Below are 20751 nucleotides of genomic sequence, written 5' to 3' on the forward strand. Positions count from 1 at the left end.
CCCTTGCTTACCACCCCTTGGCTCTCCCGCTCACGAATCATCTTATGGATGGGGACCACAGAGTCTCTGTTGGTGCGATATTGCCGACGGTGCACTGTTGCTCGGGCGATCGGCACCTGTTGTTCTTCAACTTTCAGTAGTCCCACAGCAGAGGGGTCGTCTGAGAGTCCAGGCAAGGTACTCAGTTGTCTGATGCCTTCTGTCTCTAGGGCAGCTATGCCAAAAACCCAGCAGTATCCTTTTGGGTCTTTGAAATACCCATTTCTGAGATAGTCTATGCCCAAAATGCATGGGGCCTCTGGACCAGTCACAATGGGGTGTTTCTGCCATTCTTTCCCAGTTAGACTTACTTCAGCTTCCAGTACAGTCAGCTCCTGGGATCCTCCTGTCACCCCAGAAATGGAAATGGGTTCCGTTCCCACATACCTGGACGGCATCGGAGTACACTGAGCACCGGTATCAACCAGAGCCGTATATCTTTGTGGGTCAGATGTTCCAGGCCATCAAATCCACACAGTCCAGTAGATCTGATTGTCCCTTTCCTCTACCTGGCTAGAGGCAGGGCCCCCCTATTCCTGGTCATGGCATACATTGCTCTCTTCTTGTAAATATGTTTCTGAGGTTTCTTCAAGAGGATCAGTCATATCATCATTCCTGTACCGTCTGGAGTTCTGTGCACGAGAGACCGGAGCAACATTGATTCTAGATGGGCTCTTTGTGGTCGGTGTTTCTCTTTTCAGTTCACGTACCCGGGCTGCTACGGAGGAGGTGGGTTTTCTATCCCACTTCTTCATGTCTTCTCCATGTTCCCGAACAAAAGACCAGAGGTTACCTCGTGGTGTGTATCCTCTCTCCCTGGCTGGGGAGCGCCTGCTTCTAATGGCAGAGACTCTCATTGGCTCTGGTTGGATATGGTAAATTTCTTCCTTAAGTTCTTTTTTCAGTTTCTGATGGCCTTCTTCAATCAAGTTCCGGACTTGCTCAGCCAGTCTTTTTTCCACAGACGAGACATGGGTATGAACTGGAGCAGTGACAGTGTCCTCGTAAATTCTTAGTTTATTAGCCAAGACACCTACCCTGTCCTCACCTTCCCTCCACTGCAGTGTTGCCAGGTAACGTGAGTACATCTCGGGTCCAAGCCGTGCAAATTTCAACCACATCCGTGATGTGCACTGGACACCATCTGGGTTTTTAGGAAATCTCTCATCTGAAAAAATGATTTCCAACACAGCCAATTCCCTCAGGCATCGGATACCTTGTTCTATTGTGTTCCATTTTTCTTGGTGCACTTGGAGGTCTTCTTTACAAAGGTATCTATTCTTCACACTTGTTAGCAGTCGTTGCCAGAGGCTTAGAGGTTCTTGGCTTTTCCCAATCCCCTGGTCAATGACCACATCCCGGGACAACGATCCCAGTTGCCTGGCCTCACTTCCATCCAGAATGGTGTCATTGGCTGCAGCGTCCCAGATGCGGAGCAGTCAGGTCAGGATGGACTCGTTGGTCTGGTGGGTGAATTCCCTTCGCAGGTCACGCAGTTCACCCAGAGACAGAGAGCGAGTGATGATTTCTGGCTCTGTCTCTTCTGCTGGGTGTGAAGGTCCTGCTGCACCCTCATCAGTCACTATGCGGACTGATTTGGTCCTTGATTTCTTCTTCTGAACGGGGGCAACTGCTACTGGTTTAGGCTGTTCCGGTTCAGTGATGGTTTGTGTGGAGATGCTGATGGCACCCTTAGTCCCTTTCTCCTCTGTGACAGTCTGCATAGATGTGGACACTGTTGCCTCACTTTTGGCTTCTTTCTCCTCTGTGACAGTCTGTGTAGATGAGGACACTATTTCCTTGCCTTTGGTTCCTTTCGCCTCTGTGACACTCTGTGTAGACACTGATACTGTTGCTCTGCTTGTTTTTCCCTCTTCCTCTTCCTTCAGAATATGCTGTATCACACCATGTAGTGTTTTGATTCTAAGCATGGCGCGGGCCGTGCAGAGAAGACAAAGCAGGACTAACAACAACATCATGCTGTCCTTGGCATCCAGAGGGTACTCCATATTTTCAAAAACTGCTGTGTCATGCCTGAAAAGCTGGAAAAAAACATTCTTCACCCCTCGCCACAGGGGCTGGGTGAGATTGTTGAGGCCCCAGATGCAGCATCCTAGACCAGAACAAGAAAACAAAAGTGGGTGTATATTCTGAATAATGTTCATTGCCTCGGAGTTTATCAAGCAATGGACATAATAGACCACTAAAGCAATTTTAGTACCATACCCTGGTCTACGCAGGAGCATTAAGACTGGCAGATAGTACCCCAGTTGTGGAAAAATATAGAGAGATAGATACAAGACACATGTAAGCATGTTGAGCATCATAGCGAACAGGTGACTTCTTCAATACAAAATTGTAATTCTGACTTTTCTCAGTGCCTAGTGCCCCACGTTGGGCGCCAAAAATGTAGTAGTTTGAAGGCAAAACAAATGAGAGGCTCCAAGTCAGAGATACAATTTAATAGGAAAAAAAAAAGAAAGAAAAGTAAAATAAAATAGATGCAATAATACAAAAGATCACTGACAGAGTCAGAATACAACCTGAGCGTAGTGATGGAAGCAGTCCAGATGAGGTGGTCTTCCTGAAGCAGTGATCCTGTAGAAAGGTCTGGTAGCTCAGGTCCTCTGGGAATCCAGTGGGTAAGCGCCCCTCTGGTGTTCAGAGTCTCAGCTTATATCCAGGCTGGAATGCTTGGTTTCTCCCTCTGGGCGGAGCATCTCACAATGGGATGGTGAGTCATGTGATAAGGCCTGATGGGCCCATTAACAGGAGGTAGTCCAGGAGGTGGTTACCTGTGAGCTGTGTAGCAAAGGTGCTGATGGGCCCATTAACAGAAGATAAGCCAGAGTGGAGGAGGCAGGGAGCGCTGCCTCACCTGGTTTCAACAGTTCATGAAGATGGTGATAGAATATACTTCAACCCAGGACAGACAGGAAGACAAGCCCAATCTACAATCCCAATTATAGTCGTTTCCATCTAGTTAGAACAATCTGTGACAAGTGGAATGCAAGTCAGTACACCAGAAGCATATATCTCTCTTAGGAAGCGATAAATCACATTTTAAGAACCACTGAATAGACTGAGCTTCAGTCACACACTGAATAGAGAAGGTCTCAATGATTGTTTACTACCACACAGATGTCTACCACTCACATTTGCTACACCCAGCTGACGAATCCAGTAGACTGAGGCAGCAGGATCATCCTTATCATCTAACCTGACATGAAACACTAACAGTGTCTCTGCAGCCATATAAAATAAATAGAAATACCATTTGGTCAACGTTTATATAGATATTTAAATGCAAGATGCATGATGCTAAAGCATGTGGAATTATTTTTCACCATTGGGAAAAATTACAAATAAATCAGTGCATACATTTTTATATTAAGTTCTGAGTGCCTCTGCTTTGCTTATTTGTGTTACAAGGCATAGAGAACACTCGCACAGAAGATGCTGGCAAAACACTTGAACTTTCACCTTCACAAAACTTATCAAATAGAAGGGAAGGTATATCTCTACATGGACTAATGGAACAAAAATTACTTGTGCTAAAAGGTCATAATAGCTAGAGCATTTTGTACCAAAATTCCCCAAGCCACAACTATGTTATCACAATAAGACCAGGAAATAGCTGTTTCTATCTACATATTGTATACAGCTACATGAACAAGATGCCACAGATGATTTTTCTGGAAATATGTTCATAAAGCCTTACTACTTGCATCTTCTGGTATTCACTTGCCCCAGAAACACCTCAAAGCTTTAAAGCAGTCACCACAAACTTTGCTTCTAAACTGCTGGCAGTAATACATAAAAGGGAGGTGGTTTTGATTATCAGCAATTTGAATGGAAATGTGACACTAGAAGCATTGTACCTTCTAAATTCCTTATGCCAATATTATGTCCACTACCTCTGATTTCATTTCTTTTGCACAGTTACTGTACTGAGCTTCTTTGGCTCATCTGTAAAAAATGAATGTAAATGACTGGACATCAGTTTAAGGAAATTACCCCACACCAGGCAAGGAGCCCTTGCTCAATGTAATTTTTAATGGGAAAAATGAGAACAATGTAAGACTGAATTCCGTTGGCAACACAAAGAAAGCTCCAGGGATATTACTAACATTCCTAGGCCAAAGGAGTAGTTTCTGTGGTGGATGTAGCAGCAGCAACTTGATTACTCCTGCAACAGTTTCATTATACAAATCCAATTTCATGCAGATTGTTCACTTGTATTTACTAAGACAAATGTTTTCAGTTTGATTAAACAGATCTGTTTTTAAAAACTGCCTAGAAAACCTACTGAACACTTCCATCAAAAGGACAGTATAATCTCCTTTCTTGTTTTAAATATTCTGAAGATTTCCTTGCACTAAAATGTTTCTGCTAAGTTGTAGCACATCTGGTTTTCCCCAGTCTAAGGGGGAACTGAGACAAACATTTCTCCTCACTCCAGGAAAAATCAATACAAAATTAGTTAAACAAATGCAAAATTATTATATGAACATAGAAGGAAAGATCAGTGTGTGAGATATATCTCAATCATCTCTATCTCTGTCTTATCTCTATATCTCTATCTCTGTTTCTGTCTCTATCTCTATCTCTATCTCTATCTCTATCTCTATCTCTATCTCTATCTCTATCTCATCTCTATCTCTATCTCTGTCTCTGTCTCATCTATCTCTATCTCTCTGTATCAAAGACAAGTACCGTTTAACTTTAATAGGGGTTTAAATAACAGGAAACAATTCTACAATACAGCATTCAAATATACAATTTGAAAATATAAATTCAAAAATTCAGAGGGTGTAATATTTAAGGCTTTTAATTTTAAGGGAATGGTAAGAAAGAACTGAAGGCACCAACTTGTAATTTTGAGGAAAAGTGTTACTACTTTTTTTTTCTTTTTCTTTTTTCTTTTTTTTTTTTTCGTGATGAATGCAAAGGTCTTTCAACTTGACAGCTCTTCCTTTGCCTCAATGCAAGGTCTGCCTGTAGCAGGGAAACAAAACCTAGTTTTTGGGCTCAAAATTACCAGCTGATCAAAGCTCATGATATGTAATACTGAGAATACAAAATTTCTTCTGCCCTGAATAAATCTGCATAATTGACAGAATTTAGATTGGCTCAATCACTCAAACAGACATATACTCTTGTGATGCATTTCATCACTTAGCTTCGTACTGACAGTGATGGAATAAAAAGGTATGTGTCCAAAATTAACTATGTACTAACATTTCCTTCAGACTGAATTTTAACCCCTTCTCTCTCTCTCTGGAACTTTATTTACATTAGCAAAGGAAATGTTCTTCTCATAATAAGTCAATATCAGTGGCCTGCTGTAAAAATTACTTCAGTTTAATTCAAACTTAGCATAATTTTCCTTGGGACATGGGATCAATTATGAATAATTCACTTAACAATACCTTATTAAGGGTACATGATACAATATATACTGTACTGTGGTAAAAGTGATACCAGCAATCAGGTGAAAATACAGATTAGACTTTAAAGGAAAATACAAAGTTACAGGAAACATGTTCATGCATTCTGTTAAGGCCATTAGACAATAAGGAGTAATTTTATTTTATTTCTCCAGGACTGGGGAGAAGAAACAGTCTAACATTTTTCTTTTAACTTGGGCTATTAGTACCTACTTTATACTGCAGCAATCTGTCAAAGAAAAAAAAAAACCAGCACAGTTCTAACAAAGGAAGTCAGAAAAACCCTACACTTCCATCACTGTTTTAAGTTCAATTTGAAAATACATGGAAAATGTTTGGATTGGATTAAAAGAATCACTGAAATACCTAATATTTTAGTGATATGTATCATACATTGTGCACAACACCATTAGCTTGACTTTGCAAGCTAAGTTTTTTTTGCAAAACTTTGCAAGTTTTGTGTAATTCACATGCTTTTTGCATTTTACATTTACCCTTTATACTGATGCATGCAGTAAAGCATGAAGTCATTATATTTTTAGTTTCTTGGTTTATTTTTGTAATGGTTTCGCTACACATGGCAGGTATCCATGCATAGCTGGAAACATCAGTGAATTTGAAATGCAAAGGAAATAATGGTAAGGAATTGTTGGGCAAGTCACCTGTAGCAGGTAGGTATTGGGTGATGAGGCTTCGCAGGAGGCTCTGCCTGGACAGGAGTAAAACAGCTCAAATAATTCCCTGCTTGCAAAGCTATCAGTAGTGAATGGAAGAGGGGGTTGTCCCAGTGCTTTTGGTTCTGAATAAGGCTGAAGGAGCCTGACTCAATCCCAGAGTTAAACATACCTGATAGAAAGGTGAGGCTGTGGCAGACCTGGTAAAGTACCAGATAAAGTAACGAACAAGTGTTGGTACTACTACTACTACTACTACTACTACTACTACTACTACTACTATTACTACTACTACTACTACTACCACTACTACCAACTTAACTAAAGATGCTGAGCTGATACAGCTGATCTGGAAACATAGGGCCCACTCCCACTTTTTAATGAGTGGGGAGGGTCGTCCAACAATCCATTTTCTGGAGCTTGTGTGGACGTTCCTTTCTTGAGCTGGGATTTGCCTCAAGGTTACCCCTCGAAGCTGAGAGAAAGAGATTTGCCCATAGTTGTTGGTATGGGTAGGTAAAATCAATCTCTGCTTCATAATTTCTCCTGCTACCTTTGATATAATTGCTTCAATATTGCTTCCAAAATAGTGGAGTTCACTAGACTAGTAGTTATAGCTATCTATACTGTGTAGTAAATAATTCTGATTAAGATTTTTTAGTCTCATCATCATAACAAGTAACTTATTTTTATATAAGTATCTCTGGTTTGTCATCCTTAATCGTGTGGGACAAAACTGTGAAAAGGTTCAATAATGCCTATTGAATCCATTACCATAAGCTACTGACAGAGTCAGGGGCTAAGGCTGGGTCCAGCTGCACCCAGAGGCCTCTGCGAGGGGTTCAGAAAGCAAGAGTGTCTGGTCTGTGCCTTGTGACTCAACGGGAGGGCTTCTCTATCACCTCTGTAGCTCCCACTCTGCCCACGACACACAGGCTGAAACAAACACCCGACTTCCCCTTTGTACCCTACTCTGGCTACCCACAAATTACAGCAGTACATGACACGTGTCTGTTCACCTTGAAAAGCTGCTGATGGTCTCAGCTAAAGCTGCCTCAATGTCAGGCTGAGGTGTGAGACTGCCAAGTCTGTCTGGAGGGAAAGAAGTCATGGTACAAAGTACTTGCTACTTTCCTTAATGTTTCAGAGTAGGGTTCACCTACTGCTGTGGTAGAATAGAACTGGTGTAAGAACATGGCCAGAAAAAATAGTGTTTCAAAATACAGCTCAAAGTTACTGTGAAAGCTCACACAGAAATACCTAGACATAAAGAGAATTAAAATATGTAGTTTTAAAAGACTGAAGATGTACCCATTACCTGAACCTTAAACACAGCTATAAGAGTACTGTACTGATCTTAAGGACTGTGGGTAGACACACAGTTACCAGAAATGCTACAGCTACAGTCTAAAAGTGAGAAAGTGTAATTCTACATTGTTTCTATACACATTTCTCTTTGCAAAAAATCTGGATAAAGCACAAAATTATACAAATATTATACCATGAAACAAGAATACAGAACATTTTCTACATGGACTTCAGTGTTCACCCCTTGCAAAAAATTTATTCATTATTGGCATTTCACAGCCTGTAGTTTAAAATACAGGATAGAAGCAAATGAATGAGCAATGCTCCTCTAGTTAACCATCATGCCTTTGGATAAAAGATAGTTTTGACCTGAGGGCTCTAAAGCAAGATATTTCTTATGCTGTTTCTGGAAAACTCTGAAGGACAGAAATCCACAGCATGAGGATAACCCTCTAAAAAATGCTTTGCTCTTGCAACCTTCTTTCCAAGAAAGAAACCTTTTATTCATTTTATAATAAAGGCTAGACAGGCCCACTGTACTATCACACAAGTTTACATTGGCATACATTTGTAACATGAAGAACAGACAGGACAGAGACTATTCTTCTGGTGCAAAGACACATTTTGAAGAGGTGCAACACTTTCCGTAATTAATACAGAGTGCTGCAAAGAGCCTTAAGTATTCTGCACCCACAGAAAGCTTCTGGTACTCATTAAGACAGACATCCCAGTTAATACTTTTTTTAAACTTTATTCTAATATACACTTAATAATGTAAATGTACACATCACGTAAATCCTTACACCCCTTGGTAACCTAAGTTAAGCACATGCTACCTTATACATGCAGTTCCATAAAAATGATCCCCTTTGACAGCTATTTATCACAAGCTGGAGTAGTTAAGGCCCCATGTCTTTAATGGGCAGTGAATAAAAAATTTAAAAATTATTAATAATTTTCAGTTTGTACATCATAAACTACACAAGTCTAGACAGTCTTGTCTAGTTAGACAAGACCAAACAACTTTTAATTTGGGACTCTTTCTGAGAAGTGTCTGTAAATGAAAACTGAATAGTCCATAGTGCAAATTACTACCTCATAAACTGCAGCATAATAACACTTTTCCCTATGGAACTTTTTATAAGGAATTTTCTATTTCTGTATAATAACAATAATATTAGTGCATTTTATTTTACAATTATGAGGATGATATTGCACTGAATGGAAAATGCTTTACTGAGTAGTAATGTCTTTAAGCAAACTTGTGTTATAAGCAATTTTTATTTTCTTGTGTCTCCCTGAATCTTCACACAAATCTTTAATATGTACTAAAATTCCTTGGTTCCAAATTAAATAGTATAAATAATTGGTGTATTTTTAAGAACTAAACAATTTGGCCAACACACCATAATACTATAACCAAACTGTCTACTCCTTTCTAATTTTGAAGCTAGTAATTATCTGCAATTTTAGTAGCAAGCAACTACAGGAGGATATAGAATTTAGTAAAACACTCAGTGGTACAGGTTCAAAGAGGTGTGGATAGACAGTGTGAAATACAGGCAGTATTTCTTCTAAAATAGTTGAATACAAGAGTCCAGCAGGACTCCTAACACATAAATAAATTTGAAAGGCTGAGGGATTCTTTAGAAGTGCCATACCCTATGAGATCCTCAGTAATATCTAGCATTTATATAGAACTTCACAATTTTAAAGTGCTATACAAATACTATCTGGATGCAATGTATTCTCCAAAGGCAGATTACAAAGTGAATGGTGATCAGATGAATGGCACCATGACAGTAAAATGTAATGTCATTACTACAGAGAGGAGCTAAGTACTTTATAAGCAGCTCGCTATGCATGAACTATCATGGAAGACCACACACTGTACAAGAGAGATGTACAGATATAAAATTATTGTTATCCATTAAATAGGTTCTATGACCACAAGAAATTGAGACGAGCTGTAATTGGCTCCACAACCTTAAAATGCCTAACTCAGAAGGTGTAGGAGATATAAGGAAACCTTTCAGTGACAGACAGGCAGGTTATTTCAAGTGCTGGCACAAACCACCTTTAACAGCCATTTTTCCTATACATCAATGTGGATCCCATGTTTTATAGACATTAATTCTCTAGTGCCCGTTAAATACATAATAAATGAACACAGATGAGGTAAAGATGCTGTAATTGCCACATATAGCCAATATGGCAAGGGAGGAGTTTTCCCAAATGGGCAGATCCAGAGGCCATGACGAATCCCGTCACGGACATGATGAGAAGTCCAGGATATGAACAACATCCAGGGAAGAAAGCACCAGGAGTCCTTAAGCCTGAAAAGCTGCATGATAAGCTTTAATGTCAGAGCCACCACAGGAATTACAGTAGAACAGTGAAGAAGTGGTCTCCGTGGAAGAGTCAGAGCAGCCTGCAGAAGAGAAAAATATTATTGCCAATGGCTACAACTATGACAAGAGAAGAAAAGTTTCATGAGTGTCTACAGGTGTGTTGTCAGGTGACTAAGTGGAAGCAGAAACAAAAAACATACTGTTCCTTTCCACTGCAATTAATTTGAAGCCAATTTTATACTTGAGAGTAGTGTGCTGCCCTGTCTCTCTATTGTGTGATATGAATCACGCATCCTACTAAGTACTATCGTCAGCAAAACAGGGAGGGAGAGGGATGAGGAAACTTGTCACATAGTCATGTGGTACACAGGAACTTGTATAATCAGCTGCACTGATTATATGTATTTAATTTCAAGATAATTAAAATGAAAACAACCATGCAATACACTTGAAATATTTAATATGTTTTACTTCAAATAAATCATGTGCTGCAATGGCATTTACTTCCAAAAATACATCCTGTATTTTACTACAGCTGCCATCTGTAAAGTTGGTTCAGTTGCACACTGTTTAGAACAGAAAAATAATTTTCAACAGGACAAAGATATGATCAAAGTTACATATATTTTGATCACCTTGAGACAGTAGTTTCATGGACAGGCAAAACAAAGCTCATAAGCCAAGATCTGAAACATTTGTGGCTGGGTTTTTTGTATCAACAACTTGTTTAACAGTAACTCAGCTGAAAATCTGATATTTGGTTTCAATAAGGTGAATGCCTAGCTAGTGAGATTAGATTTAGCCATTAGTGATAATGTCAATTTAATATACATGTGTTCTGTAGGTGTACTCAGTAGCAACAGCTACACAACTATGACCACAAATTCAAACACAATAAAAAAAATAACCATATTTCCGATTTCTATTAGACAAATAAGTAGATTCTTGTGTCTGTAAGCACAGGAGAAACAACAGCACATTACTAAAAGGTCTACGGAAGTGCTGATGTCATACTCATTGGCTCAATTCAGACACTGGTGAACACTCAGAAAACCTGTAGCAAGGCACCAGAGATGTAACATGACAGTGTATCTTTGCTGTGTTGAGCACATCCCTCACTGCACCTAGGGCAGAAGGCAAACAAAGCATCTCTAATCTGTTCATTCTTCAGTTGTGTTAGTCCTTGCAGGATTCAACAGTGAGAGGGCCTGGCAGTGGGACTCTGGAACAGGTTCATCAAACTAATGCATAATTTAGATAACTGCGTGGAAGACTATCTTCTCTGCAAGGAAGCGTTGATGTAGCCTTAGCCAGTTAATAGAGAGATGGGAAATTATGGACTACCTTGGAATATAACAGCACATGCTTTAAACCACAGCCAACATTAAAAGACCTGCAGAAAGCTTTGCTCTATTAGCTTCCCACCACATGCTCGTCTGTGACTCTCCCGATCAGGTAATGGGATTAAAAAGCTCACATATGGTCTCAACAATTTTTAACTTGAATGTTGTAGACCCAATTCCTTTAAGTTGGAGCAAAAGGTGTATTTTCTTCAACTTCAGTTCTGTTTCACACAAGCAGATTAATCACGGATTAAAGTAGAAAAATCTTGTGATGGTGAAATTGTTTATCACTGCCTTACAAAGAGTCGGATTCTTGTTACTATCAACAAGAGCCTCAAAAGTACATACTAACCTAATTTTGAAAAAACCTGGATAGTGATATGTTTCAGCAGATAATCTGTTGACTGGCCTCTATTTCTGCACTTTGGAAAAAAACAGTAGCAAAGTCTAAATTAGTCTTTTCCCTCTGGCCTATTAAGGTTAGGTGCCAACAGCAAAACAGTGAGTAAGGAAAATTTTAATGTTACTTATACACACAGTTTATCTGTATCGGTGCCAAGCTGATGCTTAAATTCTTTTCATATAAATTTCAGATGGCAGGGTTGTTCATATAGCAAACCTGAGTGTTCAGTTTTAGCAAGAGAAAGTCCTGTTTTGCAACTGCAGTACAGCCATCAAGCTTCTGATATACTGTTGCCCAAGGTCTGAGAGAAGAACAGTCTGTTTCCTCTTTTATATTCTGTGACTAAGAAACATTTACATCCTTGAGCTGCCAAGCCCTGGAGACAGACAGGTAGTTCTGTTTGCTAATATAAGCTGCAGTACTCTCTTTCTCTTAACAGGCAAATTTGTTTGCCTTTAGAAAGCACCAGATCTTAAAAAACAAACAAAACCAAACAAGCCAACAAACAAACCACAAAATACCCCACAAAAACCCCACAACCTCCCCAAAAAACAACAACAAAAAAACATCAAAAAAATCCCCCCAAAACCAACAAAACAAAAAACAACCCCCCAAAACAACAACAACAACAACAAAACCCAAGCCTTTTCCACCTTAAACCTCCTGGAAAAAGTTGCAAACAGAATTTATTTGCAAATAACCTTTTCCATTTGCCTACATGTTCAATTAGGTGCAAAATCATTTTGCAGTTTCTGCTCCTCCAGCCTCTCTCACTACAATGAACAGCTGGAGATAGGAGACAATAGTTGCATGCAGGAGAACCCACTGAAATTATCTGCTTTAATGCTCATGGTGACACCATGGATGTTATGCAACAACAAATGCTCCCTCACTGATATTCTGTGGTGATTCACAAGCCTGAAGTCTTTAATTCATAGTAACATATTCAATGTAATATATATTTCAGTAGTAACAATATAGTAACATATTCAATGCTGTATTAATTGTGCTTGTGCAAAGTTTATTCTCCAGTTCCAGAAATGCCCCTGTACAGCCCAGGTCAGTCATGGGTACCACACTGCTCAGCAGTGTTACGCTTGTTTGCCACCGACTGCATCTTCTACACTTCTGGAATTTGGTGAGTCTTTAGCAGCAAGACAGCAATTTCTACGTCTGTTCTGCAACGTGAGTGTCTACATGCAACATGAGGGCTACAGTCCCTGTGGGAGCCTGGGAGCAGCCCATCATGTCAGACCAGCACTCCTGACTGATGACAGGCTGCAGGAACTACCACCTTTGGAGTCGCGTGGGACAAGTCCTTCTGTACTTGTGTGCACAGTAAAAACCACATGGAACAAAAAGAGCTATGAATTCCAAGTAGGGAAGTCATTGCAGACTTCATACTTGTTGCAAAAACAATGTGGGCAAAAGGTCAGATCACATGGTGCTTGGTACACAAGTATTTATCAGAGCAAACATATAAATACCACGGGTGACTATTTAACCTGAACACTGCAGAAAAATAACGATGACCATGAAAAACAGACCAGTGGCCACACAATCCAAGTGCTCGGTGGCGTCAGCAGGAACAGAAGTAGGTGACTAGAGTAGTGTGAAGGTAGCAATTGGAGGTGGAAGGCAGTACCGCCTCGTGCTGCATAAAAAGATTACTTCAGAAAAAGTAACTCATCATCAGATTTAAAAGTGATGATGATGAGCTTAACAGGTGATTGTGTACAGTAATGTGATATATACTATTGGCACAAATTTGTAATAATGGTATGGTTAGTTAATTAGACTTATTAATTTATTAGTTATTTAGTAATGTGTTGCAAAAGCAGTAAACTTGTTAGTCTCTTAAAGCAGTCACCTGCAACCATGCAATTTAAAGACAAACAATGGGACTGTAACTACAAACATGTAGTAAAAATTATCAAACAAACACACAGTAAAAAAGTATCCCATGAAGTAATAAATTATACAGGCGACAGCCTGATACTATGCCAAGAAACTGAGAGGCAAGTCGTATTAAGCCAAGGAAAGAAAAATTACATATCACAATCAGATTTGCTGGCCAGACAGCACACAGAAGCAACGTTTATGGGGAATATGTTACATCACAAACCAAAGGGACTTTGATGGTACTGCAAGAAGACAAAATCTGTAACAGATTATTATATTGCTTTTAAAGAACAGAAGCATTGTACTTTTGTGCCATAGAAAGGACTTAAATGACAGTATTTGGCTCAAATGATGTCTCACCTAAAATAGTGTCCATGGGTTTGGACAGGATCTTTTAGAGGTAATTTAGGCAAAAAAGCAATACAGAGGAGAGGAGAAAAATAGTATGAAGTTTAAAAAACATAAATGTATTCCCTTAAGATTATTTTTTTTAAAGTCATTTTGTTAAGAAGAGAGTCTTTGTAAAGAACACTGGCTTTGCAAGTTGTTTTTGCTCTAAGAGTCAAGAGACCTACACTGGATTATTTCATTTATTAGCCCAGTTAACATATGGAAAGGAAAGGAGCTGATAGGCAAATCACTTTGAAAAAACCTTTGGGCATCGTGTCTTCTCCTCACCTCAGCTTTTGGCTACTAAACATTTGGGTACTAAAAGGGCTATGATTCTACCTGTTATGTTTTGTGTTTCCAATTGGAAAAACATTTTGGGGCAGAGCACAGAAATCGGCTGTCTTTTGCAAAAAAAAAAAAAAGCCTTAAAGAATAAGAGAACCAGATCTAACTGCCATCAACAATAATTCAGGCTGGATTAGAAAATGAACTGCTATCTGCTTGCAAACTGAAACAACAAAGGAAGAAATTAAGTCACAGAATTACACAAAGTTACTTCGTTTCACATAGCAGGGATAGGTTAGGCTACACAATGTTCCCCATCATGGAAGGTGTAAGAGTATTTAAACTTGCATCACTGCCAGTTGGCAGGTCACCTCCCAGTTCCATGACACAATTCAACAGTCAACTTCTCAAATAGACACCGGTGAAGTGTGACATCTAGTGGTCGTAATTAAGAAAAATACTGGTAATCAGCTCAAAAGCCTGAAAAAAACAGTAATAAAATTTTAATGCTTTCTAATAGCTAGCCATTCATTTACTTGAATTCATTGAGTTTAAAATAAGAAAAAAACCAGATAAGAATAATCAGAGCTTTAAATTCTGTTCCATATTTTTATTCAGTAATAATTTTATACGACCCATTAACCAAGCTACCTTTCATGGTTCTATAATTGTACAGCATTTCCACATGCTGTACAGAAGTACAGAAAAGGGGAGAACTAGGAGCTGCTTAGGGAAGAATGATGTCAGGCACCAGGACATGCTGGAGCCTGGCTGTCCTTGTGGCAAAATGGTGGTCAGTGGTATCCTGGGCTGCACTGGGAATGTGGCCAGGAGGTTGATGGACCCAATTCTTCCCTTTCTCCTCAGGATTGGTAAAGCCAAGAGGCTTTACTGACCTAACACACAAATAAAAGGCATCTTTTCTCTACAATAAATAGTGATACTGTACATAAACAAAAACTATTTTTCCATTTTAAGTCTGATTTTTATATCTCAACTATATGCAACACTTGCCTCTTGCACTTGGCTGTCACCTAAATACTTTTTTTTAAAATTGGTAAACCATTCTTCTTCACTTACATGAATATAAAATCCAGGATTTCTTTCTTCCTTTCTTCTTCCTTTCTTCTTCCTTTCCTTTCCTTTCCTTTCCTTTCCTTTCCTTTCCTTTCCTTTCCTTTCCTTTCCTTTCCTTTCCTTTCCTTTCCTTCCCTTCCCTTCCCTTCCCTTCCCTTCCCTTCCCTTCCCTTCCCTTCCCTTCCCTTCCCTTCCCTTCCCTTCCCTTCCCTTCCCTTCCCTTCCCTTCCCTTCCCTTCCCTTCCCTTCCCTTCCCTTCCCTTCCCTTCCCTTCCCTTCCCTTCCCTTCCCTTCCCTTCCCTTCCCTTCCCTTCCCTTCCCTTCCCTTCCCTTCCCTTCCCTTCCCTTCCCTTCCCTTCCCTTCCCTTCCCGCTATTTCTCTATGAACAGTGTGGAAAACTACCGGAAAAGAGTGCCATAATCTGGTAGTACTAATCCTATTGAGAAACTCTGTCCTAACAAGCAGTTCTGTAAATAGATGACGATCCACTGACCTTTTTACTTTTATTAATAAGCTGATGCTTGCTTTCCTGCTATTTTTTTTTTTCAGTGAACTATATTTAAATACAACTCAGGCTGCCTTTTTCAAGGTGACAGCTCACATATAGCTTGTTCATGGGAGAAATATTTAGGGCTGGCTAAACCCAATGTATTACTCATAAAGACTGAATTAAATTAAACAGAAGCTTTATCATCTACATTTCAGATATTTCTACTCCGTATTTCAGGTATTTCTAACCCTTACTGTAAAATGAAGTGGAATAATCCACTTCATCCACAAAAGTGTGCAAGGCAGCATTTAACCCCTGAAGCATGTATGTGATACATGTAGAACAGCATGTACATGTGCAAAACTCTCTTTTTTTTTCCTTCTAAGTAGCAGAAACTGAGCAGTAGATGTAAAATATTTTTGTGGCTTTTAAGATCATACCAACTGCATATAAGCATAATTCCTGTATATCTATTAAATGTATTTAATTATATTATCAATGGAACTTTTCTCTAGGACATGGCAGAAGAACAGTAATGTAAACAGTGATAAATCAACAAATTACTGATCTATTGGTTTACCTTTAAAGACAGAGATCCAGCAAGAAAGAAGTGGTCCACATCAATGACAGAGGCAAGGAAGCCAGCCAGGGTGACCTCAGTGAAGTCACTTTTCTTCCTGAGTCCAATCACTATTGCCCAGGACCACATCCCCAGTATGCCATGCACAGCATTATCAGATAAGGCTCGGAGCCAGTCATTTTGCTGAATGAAGGAAAACTGCAGAAGTCTGTCTGCTACAAAGCAGAATATCCCCAAACCTAGACTGGAAATAACTGATGCTGTGCTGAAAGTCTGGAGAAGAGCATGGGCCTTTTCAGTCTCAGATGCCATGACAAAAACCATGTCGCAGCACACAAAATATCATCAGGATACACAGTGTGCATTGTCCTTTGTATCGTCAGTTGTTCTGTGAATGTCAGAGATCAGAAAAAAATTATTAAACCAAGAAAATCCATTTGCATAAAACATTTGTTACCGCAGATACAACTGAGCATTAGGACCCCAAATTCAGTGTTTGCTTTTAACATTCCCAGGGAATTTTTTATTTCAATTAGTTTATTGACTTATACACTACAGTTCTGAATTAAAACACCTGCCCTGTTTTAATTAGAACCAGCACAAGTAACATGGAGAGCTCTAATTCCACTTAATGAAATGTTAAATACTACAAAATAACTTGAAACATATCTATAATAATACACTTAATATGTTTCAAGACTCCCTGAAACTGATAGATTCTTATCTTAAATACATGATTTAATCCAATGAAATACTTATACTGTAATAACAAAAGAAGATTCAGTTTGGAGGATTCTTAGAATTGATGCTCAAAATCCCAGATTTCTCTATACAACAACTGTTAAAACAGAGTTTTCAACCTATAATCCAAACCATTGCTTTAATTTACATTCTCTGCTAACATATGTAGTATTCCCCTGGTACCCTTTCCTGAGCAATGCCTTGTTTAGTTTGGAGATGAGAATGTAGAATAAACCTTAATAAAACCAAACCCACTAAAGTATCTTCACTATTTATAATAAACACAAAGACAAAAACCATTTAGTCAAGCAAAGTAATTAAAACCACCTCCTTACAGAGTGACACTACCTAAGCATTTCCTCAGCATGTGCTCCAGCAGAGAAGTTGGCTGTTACTTTTAGGACCTATCTATTGTCTGCCACATTACCTTCATAACTCCTCCTTTTGCAAGAGAAGTTCTAGGTGTCCCAGCTGTTATGCTAGTCTTTCTGGGGAGCTGTAGGGACAGACCACAGTTTTAAAGCCTATATCCTACCTAAAAATGGATTCTTCCTATGAGTTTGCCATTTCTGTGCAATACATTACATCTTGACAACCCTTCTTTATTAGGTAAATTCCTATTCTGAAGGGCCTTTTTGAGCGTATTAGACTTCCTAAGATGACACATAACAATTCACGATTTTAAACATATAAGATAAAAGATATAAAAGATAAGATATAAATGTTTCTTCCAGATTATTTACATGCCTGCCTGTGGTAGAATTATCCACAAGACAGAACTACTGGCATCTAAGATATAAATGTTTCTTCCAGATTATTTACATGCCTGCCTGTGGTAGAATTATCCACAAGACAGAACTACTGGCATCTCTGTAGGAAGAGAAAAAGCTGACTGAATCATTTATTTAGAAAACATTTTAAAAAGTAAAAGAGAAGAAAGCATGAATAATATATGGACTTTGCACAGAGATGAAAAAAGTGGGTCAAGTTTAGAGTCTGTTAACCACGACTGTGCCTCTTCTGAATGAATGTGTAGACACAAAGCATTTCCTGAAACAATGGAAGTCCTGTTTTCTGGTGGGTGACCTTATGGTACACAGGACACTGCTGAATGAATTCCATTTTAAGGAAAAAAAAATGGCAGTCTCCTCACAAATGTTTCTTCTATATGGTCATCATATCAGATTGGATTTCATTTAAAATTACCATAAAAGCTGTGTAAGAACCCAATCCGTGGAGAGGTGATGTAGCGACATACCTTTAAAAAGCACACCAGTGTTCACAATCAAACTTCCCCTGGGACTAGGAGAACACTTTTTTTTCCATCACAGGTGCCTTACTCCAGTAGGAAATGTCTATGGTCTATGCCTCAGTGCTGAGCCTCTGTGCTTCCTGAATCCAGTCTGTCCAGTCCAGTGCAGGAAATACCACACACCATTTGCACTATCCTAAATAAAACAAACCAGGCACCAGTAAGCATGGATATATAGGCAAAACCGCATACATGAAATATGAACAACAGTAAAAAAAAACCAGAAAGAATAAACATACATTTAATTAATTTGTAAACAAATATAACTGAGCTAAAAGCAACTCCAGCTAAGCTTTGAAGCTCTGTAAACGAAAGCAGAAAAAAGACCATAAACCAAGAGAAGAGCAGAAATAAAAACGGAACATGATAGCAACTAAAAGAAAATAAAACACAAAGTCCAAAAAGAACAGTTTCAGTCTTCTATGTTATTGCATATCAACAGATAGAGCAATGCATTTTTACAGATTTCTTCCTGTGCCTAGAAGATTCTCACCTTATGAAACATTTATGAGTCCCATTCAGGGACCTCTTTTTAAATTCCACCCCATCACTTAGAGACCTTGGAATAGATAAAGAGAGATCTAGAAATTAATATAGTAACAGGTCTCTGTCAGTTCTGTGTTAGGCTTACACTTTTGCTATGGGCAGTATTAGCATGTGTTCTTTGAGCCAGAATGAAGAACACGGTGCAAAACTGGCTTCAAGTTGACCACAGTCAATAGCCACATCCAACTGTTATTTTTAAACCATCTGTTTCAGCCTCCTTTTGAGACAAAAATGAGTGCCACCTGTGTAAAAATCAACTCACATTCCCAGGTACAACAGAATTACCCAGAAATACTTTGCAGATCAAGCAGGAAATCAGACCAGAAAAAGCAAAACTCTGGTCAACCAAAATAATCTCTGAAATTATAAATTTTAATGTAACACTTGAACTTTTTTCCTCTCTGAAAAATGATGCTTTTCAGTCTCTTTACAAAATATCACAATAAAGTGTCAATTTTCCCAGCCTGTAAATCTCAGAAAGCAGTTATGTAGCTTACATTGTTGCTAAAACAGAAGAATGGGGAATAATTTACACAAGAATGCTTAAAAACCTCGGTGTGGTCAGTCCAGTTAACATCCTGAAGGAAAGTTCTAGGTTGGTTTTATATAAGACATGACAGCTGGTAAGAGTAACCCAGCTTTGAGTTGTGGTTTCCCATGACATTTTTACATGAGATAAAGCACTAAGCATAACCTCTGTCTATAGTCTCAAAACGAAATTCTGCAGCTGCACCTAATTTAATTTAAGGAAATTACCGAAGTAATTTTTATGAACACGCAGTTGACATTTTAAATTACTGACACAAGAAGACATTTAAATCAAAACTCTAAATATACTTTCAGGAAAACAGTTGGCACTAGGAGGCCATGGTGTACGAGCGAAACAAAAATACAGGGGCTGAAATTACCACTTAGAAATATTGCTCTGCATAATTTTTGCCCCAGTTTTGCACAACGCTATCAGATACACAAATACATACAGGAATTTAATGCACGAAGTTACAGAACCACAGAATCAATTAGGTTGGGCAAGACATCTGAGATCATCAAGTCCAACCTACAACCGAGTAAAACCCTGCCAAGTAATAGAATTATGCATTCTACACAAGAAGTTAAAAGACTGTAGTCCCTTACAATTCTATAATCTCCTAAACCCCTTGTTATTTGATACTGGATGTTAATTTATACTAAAAAGTGCAAGAAGACAAATTAAGACACCAGCTCAAACCTTTAGCGCACCATCTCGTGGAAAAGGAGATCCCAGCCTAGGACTATCTGTGAAGAACTAACAGTGCCAGCATTTTCGGGTCAGATAATTATAACACATTATTGGACTGATCATGCAAATATTTTTGGGCGACATAATTACAACGCATTACTGTGGTGATCTAGCAAATATACTTGGGCCAGGTAATTATAACGCAGTTTCTGGGGCTGGAGAGGACAAAACCCCAGAAGGAAGCGGTAGGATTTTACCAGGACGCTGAAGAACAAATTGAATTAAACCGAGCAGGAAATTAACCTGGGAACCCGAGACCAGCAGGAGCGTGAGGGGAGGCGGCGCGGGGCCTCGGCGGGGTGAGGGGCGCCGGAGCCACCGCCGCCCGCCCCGCCCGCCCCCGAGCCCACCTGGAGCGCGGCCGCCGCCATCCGCCCTTCAGCCCATGGGGCTCGGCCGCCCCGATCCCGGCCGGAGCCGGCTGGGAAGCCCTCGGGCACCGGGCTGCAAAGAGCCTCAGGGTGCCGGTTAGGAAGCATGCGTGGCCGCGGAGCAGGCTGGGACCCGGGCCCGCCTCGTCTCCTCCCATCCCCGCCCAGCGCGGCCAGCGGGGCTTGGTCGTGAGGGGAAAATGTTTGTC

At 39.5% G+C, this 20751-nt stretch overlaps 1 protein-coding gene across 5 annotated transcripts; it reads right to left on the reverse strand.

The window, feature by feature from the left end:
- Positions 1 to 7949: 7949 nt before the first annotated feature.
- TMEM267 (transmembrane protein 267) lies at positions 7950 to 20633 on the reverse strand. Of its 5 annotated transcripts, none has more exons than XM_066181109.1 (4): positions 20522 to 20633; positions 18293 to 18482; positions 16294 to 16681; positions 7950 to 9902 (listed from the first exon to the last, which is right to left on the reverse strand). In XM_066181109.1, exons 3-4 carry the CDS (start codon positions 16615 to 16617, stop codon positions 9567 to 9569), a joined length of 660 nt encoding a protein of 219 aa, XP_066037206.1. In that variant the 5' UTR covers positions 16618 to 16681; positions 18293 to 18482; positions 20522 to 20633; the 3' UTR covers positions 7950 to 9566. The 5 variants fall into 5 exon arrangements, with proteins under 5 accessions (XP_066037206.1, XP_066037210.1, XP_066037211.1 ...); XM_066181113.1 differs by lacking the exon at positions 20522 to 20633 and adding an exon at positions 20415 to 20462; XM_066181114.1 differs by lacking the exon at positions 20522 to 20633 and adding an exon at positions 20121 to 20139.
- Between the last annotated feature and the right edge of the window lie 118 nt (positions 20634 to 20751).

Source organism: Chamaea fasciata, unplaced genomic scaffold (assembly GCF_029207755.1).
Source record: "Chamaea fasciata isolate MVZ Bird 193981 ecotype frontalis unplaced genomic scaffold, bChaFas1.0.hap1 SCAF_4, whole genome shotgun sequence".
Taxonomy (NCBI): Eukaryota; Metazoa; Chordata; class Aves; order Passeriformes; family Sylviidae; genus Chamaea; species Chamaea fasciata.

What these genes read in the sequence shown, in the direction of transcription:
- TMEM267 (XM_066181109.1), bottom strand. Translation starts at nt 16,617, where the DNA reads ATGGTTTTTGTCATGGCATCTGAGACTGAAAAGGCCCATGCTCTTCTC. An exon ending in CTGGATCTCTGTCTTTAAAG is followed by an intron (nt 9,903 to 16,293) that starts GTAAACCAATAG and finishes TCTCTTCTGCAG; the next exon opens with GCTGCTCTGACTCTTCCACG.